The sequence below is a fragment of the Sorex araneus genome, chromosome 4 (assembly GCF_027595985.1).
Source record: "Sorex araneus isolate mSorAra2 chromosome 4, mSorAra2.pri, whole genome shotgun sequence".
Lineage (NCBI taxonomy): Eukaryota > Metazoa > Chordata > Mammalia > Eulipotyphla > Soricidae > Sorex > Sorex araneus.
In genome coordinates this window covers 142,826,933-142,846,417 of record NC_073305.1, presented here as the reverse complement: position 1 = coordinate 142,846,417, position 19,485 = coordinate 142,826,933, and the positions used below count along the sequence as shown (strand labels likewise).

General features: G+C 37.6%; 1 protein-coding gene across 1 annotated transcript; it reads right to left on the bottom strand.

The window, feature by feature from the left end:
• Positions 1-7,005: 7,005 nt before the first annotated feature.
• On the bottom strand, positions 7,006-18,745 carry LOC101537310 (amine sulfotransferase-like). Its single transcript, XM_055137260.1, has 6 exons — positions 18,727-18,745; positions 18,501-18,661; positions 14,289-14,415; positions 13,394-13,488; positions 7,979-8,162; positions 7,006-7,127 (listed from the first exon to the last, which is right to left on the bottom strand). Exons 1-6 carry the CDS (start codon positions 18,743-18,745, stop codon positions 7,006-7,008), a joined length of 708 nt encoding a protein of 235 aa, XP_054993235.1.
• Between the last annotated feature and the right edge of the window lie 740 nt (positions 18,746-19,485).

The following is a 19,485-nucleotide window of genomic DNA, read 5'->3' as shown; positions in this document are numbered from 1 at the left end:
TACTTCTTCATCAAGACCCTGAACAAATGCTTTGAGGCTCTTTGTGTTCCATGAGTGAGCAGATGCCATTGGGCTATACTAGCATGAGACAGGGACGAATGGATACATTACTGGCACCCACTCAAACAAATTGATGAGCAACAGGGTGACAAGTGATACAAGTGATAGGGTTTCATGCATACAACATATAAATAGCACACTTTTCTCCATAGTTTCTTTTCCCTCCACCATTATACTAGGATTGCTGGGTAATGAAATTTTAATTCTTACTTTTTTTGATGCATTCTTTACAAAGAGGATGGACATTGCAACACTCCCATCAACAGTTGTGAGGGTTTCTGTTTTCCGTGACATCCAGAAAGCTTTGAATACTTTCTTTTTTGATATATCCCAACCTCACTGTTGTGAGATACTATTGTATTGTTTTCTTTGCATTTTCTTGATCATATATGGGGGGATTTTTTTCATATACCTAGTGCCCATCCGTATGTCTTCTTTTGAAATGTATCTATTCATCTGTTCTTTTTCTCATATTTTGATGCAATGTGGTTATGTGTGTGTGAGTGTGTGTTTGTGTGTGTATATTGCTAAGTTTTACATGTGCTTTTTAATATCTTGGATATTAACACTTTGTCACATGAGTGCTAGGCATAAATATTTCTCCCATTCTGTGGGCATTGTTTTATTCTAGCCATCAACATTTTGATTTGTCTCTTTTGGTGCAGATGCTTAAATTGATGTAGCCTGTAAAAAAAAAAAAGACTTGCTTCTATTTTATTGGCCAAATGGTATTGAGTTATGATGATTCTAGATTTAATTCAATTTCCACGTATGTTTTTCTCATATAATTTATGGTTTGGGATCTGATATTAAGATAATTGTTATATTTTAAAATGACATTCGTGTAAATATAAAATAGTTGATTCCTTATATGTGGCTAAGCAGTTTTCTAACACCATTTCTTGAAGAGACTGACATTGCTCCATTTCACATTCTAGCTCTATTGTTGAAGACTTAATTGACCACGCTGTGAGGATCTTTGTTTGTCCTAGCTTCCAGTCCTACTTTGCTGATCAGAAATTCTTTTAATATTCAATTACTTCGTTTCTCTGTTACTACCCAGTGAAGACATCAAATGAGTTTACTTTTTAACCTACTTATGACACTACCCCCTCAAAATTACCAGTCCCCAACTAAAATTTAAGAATAATGTAAAATGCTTATATAATAAACCATGTAAAAAAACTACCCTTTCATAATATATATGTATATGTCTATGTGTATACATATATAATCAAAACTGGTAATTCATGCATCATTACTAATATTTTGTGGCATTTGTTTATTTCCTTGTGGATGGATATAGTGCAATTCCCATTTAATGTTTTTCTTTTTGTTTGTATTTTAACTTATTGTCAGAATTGCTTCTTTAGTATTTGGAAGAAAGCAACTTCCATACACTAAGTTGGCAGTATCAGATCCTCAAGGGCCCATGCAATGCTCAAGGGGCCATACAGCCTTGTGTAAGTGATAGGGACCAAACTCAAGACTTTGCACATGAAAAGCATGTGCTCTGTTACTGAACATTGCCAACTTTTATATTTATGCTTTTTTGGAGGGAAGACACAGAAGTGAATGAGATAGTAGAAAGAGAAGAAGAGACAGCAGAGACAGGAAGGAGACAGCAGAGACAGAAGAAGAGACAAGACAGACAGGGGAAGACACAGCAAGGAGAGGACAGAGGCAAGACAGAAGCAAGGAGAAGGCACAGAAGCAGAGACAGAGAGAGGTCGGAAGAGACCAGAGGAGAGACTACAGAGACAGAGACAGAGAGAGACAGAAGAGAGCACAGTGGCACACACAAAAGCAGAGCACGAGGAGGAGCAATCCCAAGCCGGTCCATACACAGCACCTAGAGAGCACCGAATGTGAGTGGCACGTGCATGAGAGAGAACCGCCCCAAGAGCCTGAGAACAACAGAACAGGACACATCGCATCACCCCTCCCGCGCGTGTGCGTGCCTTTTTAATTTTTTACAATTGTACCCTGCTATCTATACTACAATAAAAATGTTTTTAAAAATTAAGATATTTTCCCAGGTAGGGAGTTCGCCTTGCATACAGCAGACCCGGGTTCGATTCCCCAGCCCCTCTTGGAGAACCCAACAAGCTACCAAGATTATTCCGCCCACACGGCGGAGCCTAGAATGCTACTCGTCGAAAATGGCGGCAGCGGCAGCAGCCACGCGGTGAGAGCCACCCTCTAAGACCCCTCCACCAGGAGGTAGGACTTTCTTTAGTGACGTAGCCTGTAGGTGGTCCTGGGAGGGGGGGTGTTCCCGGCGCGCCTTCCGCCCAGAGATGAACCGAGAGCCGCGGCACGAGAAGCAGAGCCTCCGCGCCTATTGACTGTGATCCTGAGGTCTCCTAACCCATTTTGGCACCAGAGCGGATGCTTGAGCCATCCATTTTGACTGTGAACTGAGCTAAAATATTAGAAACCCAAAATCGCGGCCGGGCGGACTCAAAGTCTTCACTCTTACCAATGAAGAGAAATTATTAGATGATGCCTATTCAGCAGGCCTGATTGTTGGGGAAAATTTCCGATCAATAATAGTGAGTTTTGTGTGGAAATATGAAATGTACTCAATATATATTGGGAATATCATTAGCTACTTAAATGGGGGGTGGGGTGGGAGGGGGGTGTATTGGGGTTCTTGGTGGTGGAACGGGTGCACTGGTGAAGGGATGGTGGTTTAATCAGTATTTGACTGTGACTTGAACCTGAAAGCTTTGTATTTTTTTCTTGTTTTCACGGTGGTTCAATAAAATATTTCTTTAAAAAAATGCTACTCGTGGTGTATTCAATATTCAAAAAACATATCACAACAAGTTTCACAATGGAGACGTTACTGGTGCCCGCTCAAGCAAATCAATGAGCAACGGGATGACAGTGATGATATTTTTTTGAGCAAGGTCCTTTAAACTCTTATGTTAGCCAATTTTATAAATGTTTCCTATTATATTTCTTTCTAATTGCATTTTCCCCTTTAAATTTTTTTTTATTGTAGTTCAGGTAATAGAATTACAGCTGTATTTAATTTTATGAAATTGATATAGAATGTTACTGCACACCATTGCCATCAATGTGCCCATGATTTTCACCCCTGTTGCTATGTCATCTCTGATTTGACCTTCCTTTGCTCCAACCAATTCTCCATTATTTGTTGATTGACAGTCATGGTTTTGGTGTATACCTTTTTTTTCCCCAAAAGAATCACTGGGGGATAGACCCTTATAAATCTGTTCATGATTAGATTTCAGTCGTACTGTGTGCCAACAGCCATCCTTCCACCAGTGTACATTTCCCTAGCACCAGTGTCCCTAGGTTTCCTCCCCAGGTTTATTGAAGCTAAAGGTATCTTCAAAGATAAAACGCCACTGATCAAGCAAGTGGAAACAAAGATAGACAAATAGGACCACTTTAAACTAAGAAGCTTTTGCACCTCAAAAGAAACAGCGACCAAGATACAAAGACAGCCTACTGTCTTTGTAGAAGAAAGGTTATTTGCCCAATACCCTTCTGATAAGGGGTTAATATCAAAGATATACAGTGCAGTGGTTGAACTCTGTAAGAAAGATCTAACCCCATCAGAAAATGGGGTGATGGCTCTCCGCAGCTGCACAAGCGTGAATCCAGACCCAGCAAAACCTTTTTCGGCGTGGGAAACTCCTCGCAGAATGTCTCCAGCCTGAGAACTAAGCCTCGGCCCCGTGCCCGCCCAGGAGGGGAAAGGTATTTCTCTCTCTCTCTCTCTCGCCTCTTTCTCTCAGGGGATGAAGGGCGCAGTGGCCGCCATATTAAGACGACCACAGATTGGGTTTTCAAGCCTGCAATTATCTGATATCTGGAAGAAATCTCCCTGACTTCTTGTTAAAGTACAGAAATTCAAAACCACGCGGCCGTTTTTATTTGTCTTCACAGTAGGTCTGAATCTAGTGGGGTACTCCTAACAACAATAGTGAGGTTTGTGTTGAAATATTGAATGTAACGAAAGTAAACAGAATGTAAAATGAAACTTATCAGTTACAAGGTAGGGGGTAGGGGGGCGGGATGGGAGGTGTACTGTGTGGGTTTTTTTTTTTTTTTTTTTGGTGGTGGTATATGGGCACTGGTGAAGGGATGGTTGTTTCAGCATTGTATAACTGAGACCTAAGCCCGAAAGCATTGTAATCTTCCACACAGTGATTTAATAAAATAAAAAAATAAAATAAAAAAAAAAGAAAATGGGGTGATGAAATGAACAGAAACTTTCTCATAGGAGAAATTTGAGTTGCCAAAGGGCTTGCTCCAGAGTCACAGAAGCCACCGCCCCTCTCCCCCACACCCAAAAAGACATGCACTGTGGGCCCCTTGGGGAGGGGATAGTAGGAGAGAGATCTGTGGGGCGGGGCAGGGGCGGGTGGAGAGGGGGTGGTGAGTTGTCCTGCGTATGGGGGTGGTGGCGCCTTGTCTAGCCGGGTGTCCGCCCAGTCCTGCTTTGCACCCCAGCCCGACCGACCTAGCCCTTAGTGCCAATCCTTATCCTGAAGTTCCAGATCCGGCTTGCTGACTTCCCTTACCTACATTGTTCCAACATGCCAGAGACTGTTCACCTTGGAGACCTTGAACTGGAACAATAGCACAGCGGGTAAGGCATTCAGCCTACCGAGTTCAATTTCTCCATCCCTCTCAGATCGCCTGGCAAGCTACCGAGAGTATCCCGCCCACAAGTCAAAGCCTGGCAAGCTTCCCGTGGTGTATTCGATATGCCAAAAACAGTAACAAGTCTCACAATGGAGACGTTACTGGTGCCTGCTTGAGCAAATCGATGAACAACGGGACTACAGAGCTACAGTGCTAATCAAAACTTACTTATAAGGACACAATGATTTTCATCTTTATTGATACTAAACATGATAATAAACAAGGGAAAATGCATACAACTGAAAACTTAGGCACTTTCAAATCCTGTTGAAATTTTTCAAATACCTCTTTCTTTTTTTTTATTTTTATTTTTTTTAATTTTTTTAAATAAATTTTATTGAATCACCATGTGGAGGGTTACATAGTTCTCAGGATTATGTCAGTTATACAATATTCAAACACCCTTCCCTTCACCAGTGCCCATATTCCATCACCAACCACCCCATTATACCTCCCGCCCCCTCCCGCCTCCCCAGTCCCCGCCCTTGAAAGTGATAAATTTCACTTCGTTTACGCTTTATCTTGGTTACATTCCATGTTTCAACACATAACTCACTATTGTTGCTAGGGTTTCCCCCCAAAAAAGAAAAGACAGTCCTACTGTCAAGGAAGCATTTGATAGCTCTCCATTGCTGAGAATGTAGAGATATTAAGTCCCACTGTTTGTTACATAACTTTTCTACTTCCCCCACCCCTTGCCCCGTGCCACCGAATTCACGCCTGTTTAGTAATCACCACGCTGCCTGACAAAGGGAAAAAAAAACGAAAAAGATGGTTATTTCCCGTCATCAGCCGGCGTGGGGCTCTGGCTTAGTTGATAGTCTGATAGAATGTCTGCCAGCAGTTTCTGGAACCAAAAGTAATACGCTGGTATCAGCCTCGGCTCGAGATTCCACCAGCGTCCCGCTGTTCCAAGTACATAATAATTTATTCCCTTGTATCCCATTATCCCATTCCCACGCCACCAGGTCTGTGTCAGCTTAATGGACATCACACTATGGTTAACGCCACGCCGCATTTCTTCCCGAGAAAAAAGGATATTTCTTCTCAGCCGGCGTGGGGATATGGCTTAGTTCAGTCTATAGAGATGGCTACCATTTTGATTCAATATTTCAGCAAAAGACTTACTATTCTTATTAGGATTTCCCACCAAAGTTCGACCAGTTAAAAAGGAGCCATTTCATATTGGTTATGATTAAATGACATTAGGTCGCGCGGCCATGGCAGCGGCCTCGCGGCTTTGAATTTCTGTATAAAGTCCAGGGAAAGTACAGCCAGAAATTACACATCTTTACAAACTTTAACCCTATTATGGTCCCCCCAAAGTCCATCCCGTTGCAAAGGAACCATTTCATATTGCTGATGATTAGATGACATTAGGCTGCCGCGGCCACGTGGTTTTGAGTTTCTATATAAAGTCTAGGGAAAATTCTGCCTAAAATTCTATCACTACAACCTTTTACCCTTCAACAAAAAACTCAGTACTATTGTTTGGAGTTCCCCCCCCCCCCCCACGGTTAGCCCTGCTAAAAAGGAACACTTACACGTTACTGACAATCAAGAGATATTAGCTATCACAGCCGTGCGGTTTTGGATATCTATATGAAGTCCAGGGAAAATTCTTTTGGTAATTGCATCACTCGCTGGTGGCGCCTGGGCCAGTAGCTCCGAGCACACAGTTTGGAGGCATTTTGGGGACGCCGCTCGTGTCCAAAGTGGTTCAGTTGCCTCCGGGGTCGATCTCTCGTGGCGGCACAAAGGAGCGTACCCACATGGCTCTGTGCTTAAATATCATCGGCACAGGGCGGATCCGGAAGTCCCGCCCCATCGGCTTTCCCGGGCTTCCTGCATAGTCTAAAAACTGGCTATTGCCTCGCTGCGTTAAAAAAGAAAGAGTTGAGAGAGAAAAGACCATACCCCGCTGGCAGCGCCTGGGCCAGTAGCTCCGAGCACACAGTTTGGAGGCATTTTGGGGGCGCCGCTCGTGTCCAAAGTGGTCCAGTTGCCTCCGGGGTCGATCTCGCATGGCAGCACAAGGGCCAAATACCTCTTTATTATACAAGATAACAAAAAACAGCATCTTCCAAGTACTTCTAATTTTTAAAGTTTCACTATGCATCAGACAGGCAGCACATTCATGAAGTGACTGTTTTTTTTTTATTATCGACTTTTATGACTTACTTTTTATGGGAAGCACTATATAAATGTATCTAAAATCTGTTCTTTGATAGATTGTTACATGATTCTTTGGCACTGATTCTACTCCTCATTTATATCCCAGATGAACTTCAATGGTATGTCTTTCATCTTCCTTTGGAATATCATGTCAAATCTTTCACTTTGCGCTACAGTGAAGTGGTTTTTCCAATCACCAATGGTACCTAAAATGATAAGTACATGTTATTTCCTAGTTGAGAAAGTAGGTTTTTTGAGGGAAAAATTTCCCTGACACCCTTTACTCTCCTTTTCAAGAAAAGATAATAATTATTCATTGTCAATTAGGCTTAAGAATTCAGTTTTCCTTATATAAGTATGTCAAATTACTTATCTCTCAAATTTCATCAACTATCATCATCCAATTATAATCTTACTTTAGAGAAAAATATATATGAAGTGAATAACATTTTTTTGCTTTGAAGTGAATAACATTTTAAAATATATTTTAATTGATTCCAGGCAATATACTTCTCATCTAGCTAGAGTTGATACATAACAATTTCAACACACACCTACATTAAGTATTGTCTCAAAATTTTTTTCTTTTTCTTTTTGGGTCACACCCAGAGATGCACAGGGGTTACTCCCTGCTCTTCACTCAGGAATTACTACTGGCAGTGCTCAGGGGACCATATGGGTTGCTGGGATTCGACCCAGGTCAGCTGTGTGCAAGGCAAACACCCTACCCTCTGTGCTATCTCTCCAGCCCCATGTCTCAAATTTTTAATAAATAAATCAGTATTTTTTAAACTGTGTAAACAGAACAAAGATATTTAAGCAACAAAGTCAAATTAAAAAAATCTTAAAACTAAACTTGACTATTAAGTTTAGTTATTGACTTTTCTTGGCAAAAAAGTATTCATATTAATAGAATATTTTTGGACATTATCAGGTGAGATCTTTGATTTTCTTTAAAAGCCTAATTTGTTATGCTTTGAGGAATCATAAATTGTTTAGGCTAATAACTAGGATTCAAGGAAAAGCCAAAACCTATGCTTCTCTAAACCACTATTACCTTTGCGTAGATGATGCCCATCACTTTTTGCCCCAGCAACATCTTTGAGTATATTATTAATATTTGCTCGTGAATCAGATTTCATGTTCTTAAATGTAGCTTGTCTCACAAAGGCATCCAAGTCATCTTCACTGAGTTCTTTCCCAAGAAAGTGGCAGAGTTTCTGCACAGCACTTTTGAGATCCTGAAAAGAGTTTTGAGTTTGAAAACCTATTCAGTTGATAAGAAATGCATGATTTATAGATTAGCATGTCTGTCACATTTTAAAAAACAAAAACTGTTTGTTCTTATTCTGAGGCTGAAGTGTAAACAAGATCTATTGGATCTTAGTTTTATCAACAAAGGCAAGCGTTTTAGTTGTCAGTTTTGTTAGAACTTCCAATTCTTTAATTTTATGAAACCAGCTTATTTTTATTCATTGATCCATTCATTTAACCAATACTTTTAAAATGTCTTATGCTTGAGATGGTGCGCAACCTGATGAGAAATGTAAATATATGCTACCTCTATTTACTGAGCTTAAAATTTAATAAGAAAAACACTAAAATAGTTATAGGTCTTTCTTGAATTACAGAAGGATAATGTTCCAACAAATTCATAGAAATTGAAAATATCTCAAGTCAAGATGATTTTATACACTAGAATATATATGTATATATACATATGTATTGCTTTTTGGGTCACACCCGGAAATGCACAGGGGTTACTCCTGTCTCTGCACTCAGGAATTACTCCTGTCGGTGCTCAGGGGACCATATGGATTCTGGGAATCGAACCTGGGTCGGCCGGGTGCAAGGCCTATGTGCTGTGCTATCGCCCAGCCCCAGTAGAGTATATTTTATTTTATTTTTTGAGTATATTTTAATATAATCTACTTGAACACAAACATACTCAAATTATTTATTTTAGTTTACAATTAAGAAAAATAATCAAATGCAGTTTTTTCTATAATAAAATATTGAATATATTATAATTTATTAACAATTACACAGAAATGCATTTTTAAAAAACATAATTCCCTAACTCCAAGGATTATTTCTACTAAATTGATGTTGTTTTGGTACCATTGTAAAGTTTAAAAGTCATCATGCTCCCCAGAAAGAAGGTACAGTGATAAGACATTTGCCTTGCATGTGCTAGCTAGGATTCAGTTCCCAGCAATACACACAGTTGTATTGTTGTATTGCTATAGCATTGCCCAAAATTGGGGGCAGGAGCTATAGGACAGCAGGTAGGGTGTTTGCCTTGCACGCAGCCGACCCAGGTTCGATCCCTGGCATCACATATGGTCCCCCAAGCACTGCCAGGAGTAATTCCTGAGTGCAAAGCCAGGAGTAACCCCTGAGCATCGCTGGGTATGACCCAAAAAGCAAAAAAAAAAAAAAAGAAAAGAAAAAGCATTGCCCAAAATTATCCCTGAACACAGAGTCAGGAATAAGCTCTGAGCTCAGCCAGTAGAGGCACAAGAATGGAAAAGAAAAATGGTGTTGTGCTAGGGACTATCTTTAATAATAGTATGTATCAAGGAAAGAAAAGCTCAAAACATTTTAAGAAAGATTTAATGATTTAACATTGCCTTGCAGCAACTCTTTCAAAATATCGAAGAAGAAGAAATAATTCCAAAATCCTTCTATTAGCTAGCTTTAGCTTAATACCCAATTTAGAGACACTGCACGCTAAGGGCTGGTAGGAAACTACAGGTTCTTACTTTTGTGTCAGAGTACCTCATACAAGTACTTGCAACAAAAACTGGAACTAGATCCACTCCTGAATTCCTATTGAAATAACTCTAACAGTCATGGAGATAGAACAACAGAGGCATAAATAGCAATGTGTTACTGTAAAGATGTGAATCAGTACTTAGATCTACAGGAATCTAAATCTCCATGTTTACACACAGAAAACCCTAAAAACACTGGGGGAAAATAATAACAGTAACAATAATAATTCAGCAGTTTCAGAAGACAGGGACAGAAGTCCAGGCATGCCCTTGACCTTGAGTTTACCAAAATTGTTGAGTTTGGTTGATGAGGGCCACAAATCAACACTATATGTGATAGCCATGACTACAAAAGAAGTTTACTCAACTCAAAACTTTGATTCTGAAAGAATCTATATAAGTGACATTGAAGGAACTTAAATAATAGTGAGTCATAACAACCAAATTCTGAAGAAAGGTTGCAGTGATGGTGATATTAATGTTGAAATACTGAATGCCTGTAAAAATCATCATGAATAACTTTGTAAGCCACGGCATTTAAATAAAGTGGGGAGGGGAATTACTGAAAAATTGCCTAGGAAATAAGACCCAAACTCTGCTGCTTACAGGAAACTTACTTGAATTCCCAAGATAAACACAGGCTCAGAGTGAAAAGATGGAAGCAATATACAAGCTAAGGGTGCATGTTGGGGGTGGTGGGATGAAAGGCTCGGATAGCTCTAATCAGATCAAATAGCTTATTTTGCTAAATAAAAAGAGGAAGGAATATTCACTGTATTCTGGTAAGCAAACAGTAGAGAACTCTAGGCCCTGATGCCCAAAGTGCATATATCAACATTCATGCATTGAACTATGGGGTAGCAAAGTTTATAAAGGCATTATTCACAGAATGTAATAAAAACATCAACAGACACACAGCCATAGTGGAAGACTTCAACACTTCACTTTCACCATTGGATAAATCAACCAGTTGGCATATCAGTAAGGATAAAGAGCCGTAAATAAGGATCTGGAAGAACTGAGTTTTATTGACAGCAACAGGGTTGTATTTCCTCAAAGAACTGAATACAGTCTTTTCTATTGTCCATGGAGAATTCTTTAGGATAGCTCTCATACTAGGACATAAAATAAAATACATAAAGTCACGAAAATAGAAATTTTATCAAGTATCTTCTCAGATAACACTCTGAAGGTTGAAATTAAACAGCAGAGGAGAACATAGGGGAATGCTCCAATGCTTTAAAACCGAACAGAAAGCGGCTAAATAGCAACTGAGTCATAGATGAAATCAAGAAGAATTAAAAGTTTGCTTGAAACAATTTAGAATTGAGAAAAAAACTACCAGGATCTATGAAACACAGCAAAGGTAGAACTAAAGAGGAAATTTATAGAAATACAGGCTTATATTATGAAAGAAAAAAAAAGCGGATAATCATTGTCCTAACCACTCATATTAAGGACCTAGAAAAGGAACAATAGATGAGTCCCAAAATTAGCCGAAAAAAGGAGATAATAAAAATAAGAGATAAAATAAGAAACATAGAAATCAAGAAAATAATATAAAAGGTCAACGAAACAAAGATCTGGTTCTTTGGAAGAATAAAGAAGACACACAAACCCAACCCTTAGCTAGAGTCACAAGGGTGGGGGGGAATAAACAGGAAAATGAATAAATTGGATCACAGATGAAAGGGGAGAAATTACAATATATTTCTCAGTAATATAAAAAATCATAAGCGTTCAGTCCTGATGAAAAACATTCTGAGGATTCCTCAAAAATTTAAGGCTAGAGCTCTCATAAGACCCAGAGATCCCACTGCATGGTATTAGCCACGAGACGCTAAAACATTCATTTCAAGACATAGAGACACCAGTACTCATTGTGGTACTTAGATAACAGCTCTCTAGGCACCTGGCAATTTAAGAAGGATAATAAAGTTGTGGTATAGATATTCATGAAGTACTACTTAGCCACAAGAAATGATAAAATCATGCAATTTTCTGCAACATAGATGAAACTGCAGGCTCTTATATTAAGTGAAATAAGTCAGAAAGAAAAAGGTCAAGCTCTGGATGTTCTCACTTACCTGTACTCGATAGAATAATATGCCTACGAAGTGATATAGAAAAAAGGCCAGAGAAACACGAGTTCTAGACCATTTGTTACCAAAACCAAAATTGCCAAGGAAAGAAATAAGTAATAAGTAGAGGGGGAAACAGAAGAGGAGGTTCGGAGGGACAAAGGTCAGGGAACTTGAGTTCTTGTATGGTACCAAAGCAAAGTCAAAATATATATATAATGTATACATATATATTATATATAAAGTAGTTTATTGTAGTTTACTGTACATTATATATACAAAGTGCATTATATATAACTATATATAATTATATATTATATATTATATATAATATATTATTACATATATAATATACATTATATATTATAATGTATATTATATATACATTATATAATATATTATTACATATATAATATACATTATATATATAAGGCAGAGAGTTTCTTGCCTGCACGCCTGGCTGTCTTCCCCGGGGCCCCTTGGAGGGGATGGGCTCCAGCTTCCCTCCCCACCCCGAGCAGAGCTCCCGGAGGCTGAAGACCACCAGAACCTAGCTGCAGCCATGCTGGAGGCTCCTCTCTACACGTTCGGACAGGCCTCATGCATGAAGGTACCGGTAGAGGAACCCAGATGTGTGTAATCCCATCTACTGCCAACATACAGAGAGAGACTTAAAAGCAAGCTCTCAGAAGCGATATCTTTAGCCTACTTCTCCCTCTAGGAGAAACTGGCAATCTTCTGAGAGTTTCCTGCCCCCATGGGACAGCCTTGCAAGCTCCCCATGGTGTATTCATATGCAAAATCCAGTAACTAGCTGGATCTCATTCCCCTGACCCTGAAGAGCCCCCAGTGCAACATCCTTAGGAGGGCCAAGTCGAAATAGACTTCTAAGATCTCAAGGAAAGGACGAAATGAGATGTTACTGAGCCCGCCCGAGAAATCGGTGATTAATGGGATATTGTGATTGTGATATTGTGATATATATATATATATATAAAGTACATTATATACATATATAAAGTAGTTTAGTGTAGTTTACTGTACATTACTGTAGCATGAGACCCAAACTACAGCAATAAAACTTAGGTTTGTTACTGTTAAGAAGTGAGATTGGGGGTTAGATATAATCTGGAGTAAATGCTAATGGGATGGGGAAATGCGGTGGTGGAGTGGAGGTGGGAACATGTGTGCCAAAAACCCATGCAAATAACTATGTAAATCACAGAATTCAAATAAAATAAAAATAGAAATAATATTTTTTTCAAAAAAAACAAAATTACATTCACAGTACCCATAATCTCCTCTTGCTAATCAATCATATCTTAGTGACTTTTTGCCCTTGTGCTTCAGAGTGCCCTTGCTATAATTTAAGTTTATTAAACTACTGTCCTAGAAATGTGAGCCTGCAGTTTTGCTCTAACTACCTATAAAACTGAATCACAAAATATAACTTTGTAATGAGAAGAAAACTCTTACGAAGACCAATATTTTAGGTCTGAGCAGGAAATTAGTACACAAAAAAGGCTATTAGATATGACAATAGCAGAGAAAAAGTAGGTCATTGATACAAAGGTAAGAAAGGTTTCAAAGAAACATTAAAAATACTTCTCTTACCTTCTTCATCTCCTCATATGACAAAAACAAAATGTTAAATTTTTGTCTGTGTTCATACCAGCCTCTGATGTGATCAAACCAAAGGCTTCCTGGAACTGTGAGGAAATAAGTAGCAAGGTAAGTGTGTTCCTTTTTTTTGTTGTTGTTAGCAGAAGCCTTTCTAACAAAAGCCTCACCTCTTGACAACTGTGCTTCCTTTTAAAATGAAGTTTGGGGACAGAATAACATACATGACTTAATGAAAACCTATTTTTAGCAACCTATTTTTTTCTGTGAAAAAAATAAAACTGGTAAGTGAAAACTATTAAGCCCAAAGAACAGGCTTTGACATTTTCTTTCGGTTAAGCAGGATACTTTAATTACTTATCCAAATTCAAACACCTCATTATTTTTGCCTTTGTTTATTTTTAAATCTGTGATAAACAACTTCAGCTATCAAGAATGAAATAGAACCTGAACATAATCTTCAAGTGAGTGACATCCCAGTTCTACATTCCATAAGCCTCATGCATCATTCTGCTCTCTGTAGTAGAGTGAAGATACCACACTGTAGTGTGATTCTGCACAGCATGATGACAGGCTACAGAAGGTACAATAATTCTATACATAGCTGTGCACCAATACATGCTTCTAGCTTGGGCTCTAACTAGTTAGGATGGCAAGTTCACGGGAAGTTCTCTTATAACTCAGTCAAAATACTACTTCAGCAACAAATGACGTTGCAATATCAAAAGTCTCCATCATCAGGAGATGATGATAAAAAGTCATGAGGTGGCTGGTTAAATTACTCTGATGTAGTAGCATATGCATTTCTCCTATCATTTATCTTTCTCCATCTTCCAAAATATTTTCCTAAAATTTACAAATTTGACTAAAACAAAATACATTCAGTTACCTTTTCCATCTAGAAAATCATGAATGAAAGTCTCCAGATTTTCATATCTTTTTAATACACCCACCATATTTGAAAAATGAAAATATGAGTTAATAACATCCTTGGGGCTTCTGTAGATGTAAACAATCTGTAGGAGGAAGAATGAAATAATTTTAGCAATTCCTGATTTATGCGCAGTTTCTTAAACACCTAAGTAACACATCATGATATAAATGCATAATTATTTATTTCATTTAATCATGGTATGTTATGTTGTCAATAGTTTGTACTATTTTAAAGACAAAATCAAATAGATATTCACATATCAGTTCATATGTATAAGAGCATAGGACAAATTTCAAAACATGAAAATATTTATATGAATTTAATTAATATAGCAAATTAATCACGTGATAAATTTTCACCATGAAAATTAAGTGAGATTTAATATGAAAAGTTTCATTGAAAAATAGTGACTAAAGATCTTGCTGACACAATCCACAGAGAAGCGGCAGGCATTCTGGTGAGCAACGCGGCCCGGACAATGCTCCAGACCCGAATCGGGGCCAGCAACACCGGGGGGCTGGAAGGAGGAGGTGCCGCCAGCACACCTTCTCCAGATGGAACCCTGGCAACACTGAGCAGCAACTAACACGGCTCCAGGATTCGGGACTGGGACACATCCGAGCCGCGCGGCCGCTAACACGGCCACGCGACCTTTTCTAAAACCTGAAAGCATACAATCTTTGAATGGAAAACTAATTATCAAATGCCTCCTTATTAGGGTTATCTTGTTTGGGGATATAACTCCCACAACAATAGTGAGTTTTGTGTTGAAATATGGAACGTAATCAAGGTGAAGAGAAAATAAAGTGAAATTCATCAGTTATACAGTTGGGGTGGGGGGCGGGGGGTATACCGGGGATTTTGGTGGTGGAATATGGGCACTGGTGAAGGGATGGTGTTTGAATACGGTATAACTGAGACATAAACCTGAGAACTCTGTAACTTTCCACATGGTGATAAAATTAAAAAAAAAATTAAAAAAAATAGTGACTAAAGCAAAAACTAATTAAAAGATACAAAAAGGGCTGAAGAGATAGTATTAATGGTATAGTGGTTAGCATGAGTGCCTTTCATATGTCCAACCTGGGCACAATCTCTGTTATGTAACATGTCTCCTGACCCCCCTCTGTAGTGATCCCTGAGCCTGGAGACAGGAGTAAGCCCTGAGCACCACCAGATGTGGCCCAAAAAGCAAAAAAAAAAACAAAAAAATGGATGGTTTAAAATAATTACTTACTAAAATAAAATTCATAAAAATAACCATACTATTAAAAATTACAAATGTATTAAGGATTTAAGTATGTAAGTAAAACTGATATTAAAGTTATTTTCCCTTTTTCTTTTTCTTTTTTTTTTTTTTTTGCTTTTTGGGTCACACCCGGCAATGCACTGGGGTCACTCCTGGCTCATGCACTCAGGAATCTCCCCTGGTGGTGCTCAGGGGACCATATGGGATGCTGGGATCCGAACCCGGTTTGGCCACGTGCAAGGCAAACGCCCTACCCGCTGTGCTATCGCTCCAGCCCCTATTTTCCATTTTTTTCAGTGAAGTATTTTCCAATCACCAAAAACTTTTACTAAATAATAAATTATTCTATGATACTACATTAAGTTTAAATAGATGGTGCTAATGAAAAAAGGTTAAATGTGAGATAAACAACACAGATAAGTAGCAACAGATCAGTCTCCAGAATATGCACATAAAACACATCAGTAATACAAATATATAATAAATTAGATAAAAATACATAAAAATAGTATTTAATAAGAACTATTGTGATCAACAAACATAGAAAAATACTCCTAATCTCTTTAATCATTAGGGGAATACAAATTCAATCATATAATTATAGTTAGTAGAAAATTAAAATAGCAAAAGGAAAAATTTAAATATCATAGGAAAAATAACTAGAAAAAAATTTATAAGCCTTGTTTCATGAAAGACTTACAAATTCTTTGTTTTAAAAATATGCATACTTCGAGGCTGGCCTCACGTTCCGGGGAAAGGTCAACTCAGAGAAGCGATCACCAACTACATTGTAGTCAAAGGCCATGTGGGGGAAGGGAGTTGCGGGCTGAATGAGGGCTAGAGACTGAGCACAGCGGCCACTCAACACCTTTATTGCAAACCACAACAGCTAATTAGAGAGAGAAAACAGAAGGGAATTCCTTGCCACAGTGGCAGGGTGGGGTGGGGGGGAGATGGGATTGGGGAGGGTGGGAGGGACACTGGGTTTACGGGTGGTGGAGAATGGGCACTGGTGAAGGGATGGGTTCCCGAACTTTGTATGAGGGAAGTATAAGCACAAAAGTGTATAAATCTGTAACTGTACCCTCACGGTGATTCTCTAATTAAAAATAAATAAATTTAAATAATAAAAAAAAAACATGCATACTTCGTTACTTTGCAATTTTATTCTTGGATCATACATTAAATGGTTAGAAATTATAATTCTAAAACATTGTGTTATAAGTAAATTTACCCAATTAAAAATTTTAATACTTTATTATAACAAATTAATGAGAAAAATTGCAAAAATTGTTAGCAGTGTGTTTAAATAAGCATTACATGCAGTTAGGAGTTAATCCATAAATAAAGTGATTAAATTATTAGTCTCATTGCATTCAAGTTTACAGTGGGTGAAATGTTGGTTTTCTTCACAATTGCAAAAAAAAAAATCATTTCACATAAGGGCTTTTCTGGAAACAAAGCAAATCGAAAACAAAAGTAAACTTCAAGTAATAAAAAAGTAGAGAAATTATCAGCATGCGTGTTCCTAAAGTCAATTGCAAACAAAGAAAAGCTAAGAAAAAAATGATAAAAATGCCAAAGTAAAGGATAAATGGAGAATATTTTTATCACCACTATTATATTTTTCTATAATTCAACAACAGAAATAGATTCAACAACAGAAATAGAAAAATCAGTGTAAATATCGAAAAATCAAAAGGAGAGACTGTGGAAACTATGTAAAACTGTGGAAATTATGTAAAAAGGGTAGATTTCAAAAACAGTAGCAAAAATTACCTAAATTATATGCTGATACTCTTGCAAAATAGCATGCAAAAACCATATTTTACATAAAATGCAGCATTATACAAATTATAATTTTATGTAAAAAAACTATGTATATAATGAACATGTATAGAGAGAGCTGGAAAAATTGTGTAACTATTATGATGGGGCAAGTATTTTCCAGCTAGACACAGAACCTAAAAGGTATGAAAATAGGGTTAATAAACTGGGATTCCAAAAAACACAGTAAAGACAGTTTAGAAATAAGAATTCTACATAATCTCTAAACAAAAGACATGCTGGAAAAATAGACACATCATTGAAATGCTTTTAAAAACCATAAAGTGAAAGACAAGCTTAAAGAAAAATGGCACAAAAGCAAAAACAATACTTAAAAGTTTTGAAATATGTAAAAATTGTAATACTAAAAGATACACAAATTATTGCTAATGCCAATCATTGGAGAACATATGAAGAAACAAATATTCTTAAATGCTCTTTGATAAAGCATAAATTGTTAGATTATGAAAACAGTGGATAATATCTAAGTGTATTGGAAAGTGTAAAATGAAAAGTCCTCTGTTAGGAAAATATTTTACTGGAAACAAATGTAGAAGTATTCCTGTTACTACTTTTGCAAAAGTATTGTCAACAATATTTCTTAAATATTTTACCACCATATAAAATCCTTCTATTTAAAATAGGATTTTATGGGCTTACATAAAAGAAAATTTGCTATGTATTTTATGATTACAAAGCAAAAAAAATCTGAGTGGTGACATATTTTAATTACTTAAAACTTTACTTTCTTTTATTTATATTTGGGATCCTCCAAGTGATTCTACAGGGCCAGAGGTCCATTACAGAGATTTTTAGTCTATGCGGCCACCAGTATAATGAAGGGGCCTGAGCACACAGTATTAGTCCAGAATCCGGGATCTGTAGTGATCACTGCACAGTGTTCCTTCTGAACTCATGTGGCACTGAGATTAAGGCAAGCACCTAACCCCTGTACCATCTGCTAGTCCCTACTGTATAAAACAATAATATCGACATGTAATAATAATTGTTAAAGGATTTGTATGAGTGGAGCTGGAGAAAGAGACTAGCAGGTGTTTTTGTTTGTGCTAAAAGCTATTTCTATGATATACTTTAGCTCTTTTGTTCTTGAGACCATTTGGTGCTAAATAATACGGCAGATGAGAACCGAAAATGCGAGGGGAGGGTCTCTTGGTGAAGTCCACCTTGCGTGTGTTGTATTCTAGGGGGGGAGCTAAGTCAGTTGTATCCATATTTTCAGTTTGTTTACGATATAAATCAAGAGTTGTTAGTTCCTCTTTCCCCCTGGAGAATCATAGTTGTAATATTTCCATTGCAGTGATTCATAGTAAAGCATTTCAATTTCCTGTCTTCTTGCACACTTCCTATTATACTTGAATGAGGCTTCCTGTTTCTGTTTCTTTTTCTTATTTCCCTTTATTAAAGTTTAATCTTTCGAGTGTATAGGCAAATTGAGAGCTCAAGCCCTTTCATAAATTAATTTTTCTGTTTCCATAGCATACTGTCTCCCTACAAACTTAACACATGAATACATACATACATTTTTTTATGGGAATTAATATTGTCAAAATGGCAATTCTCCCCAAAGCATTGTACAAATTCAATGCGATCCCTATAGGAATACCCTTGACATTCTTCAAAGAAATGGAGCAAGCGCTCCTGAAATTCATATGGAACAATAAGCCCCCACGAATGGCTAAAGCAATTCTTGGGAAAAAGAAAATGGGAGGAATCAACCTCCCCAACTTCCAACTCTACTACAAAGTGGTTGTCATTAAAACAGCATGGTATTGGAACAAAGGCAGAGCTGCAGACCAATGGAATAGGGTTGAATACTCTGACATACACCCCCAAATATATGATCATCTAATCTTTGATAAGGGAGCGAGAAATGTGAAATGGAGCAAGGAAAGCATGTTTAACAAATTGTGCTTGTCTTTATTGTAGAAGATGATAATACACAGTATCTTCCAAGTACTTTACATTTTTAAAGTTTCACTATGCATCAGACAGGCAGCATATTCATGAAGTGAAAGTTTATTTTCATTAATCAACTTTTATGATTTTTTTTTATGG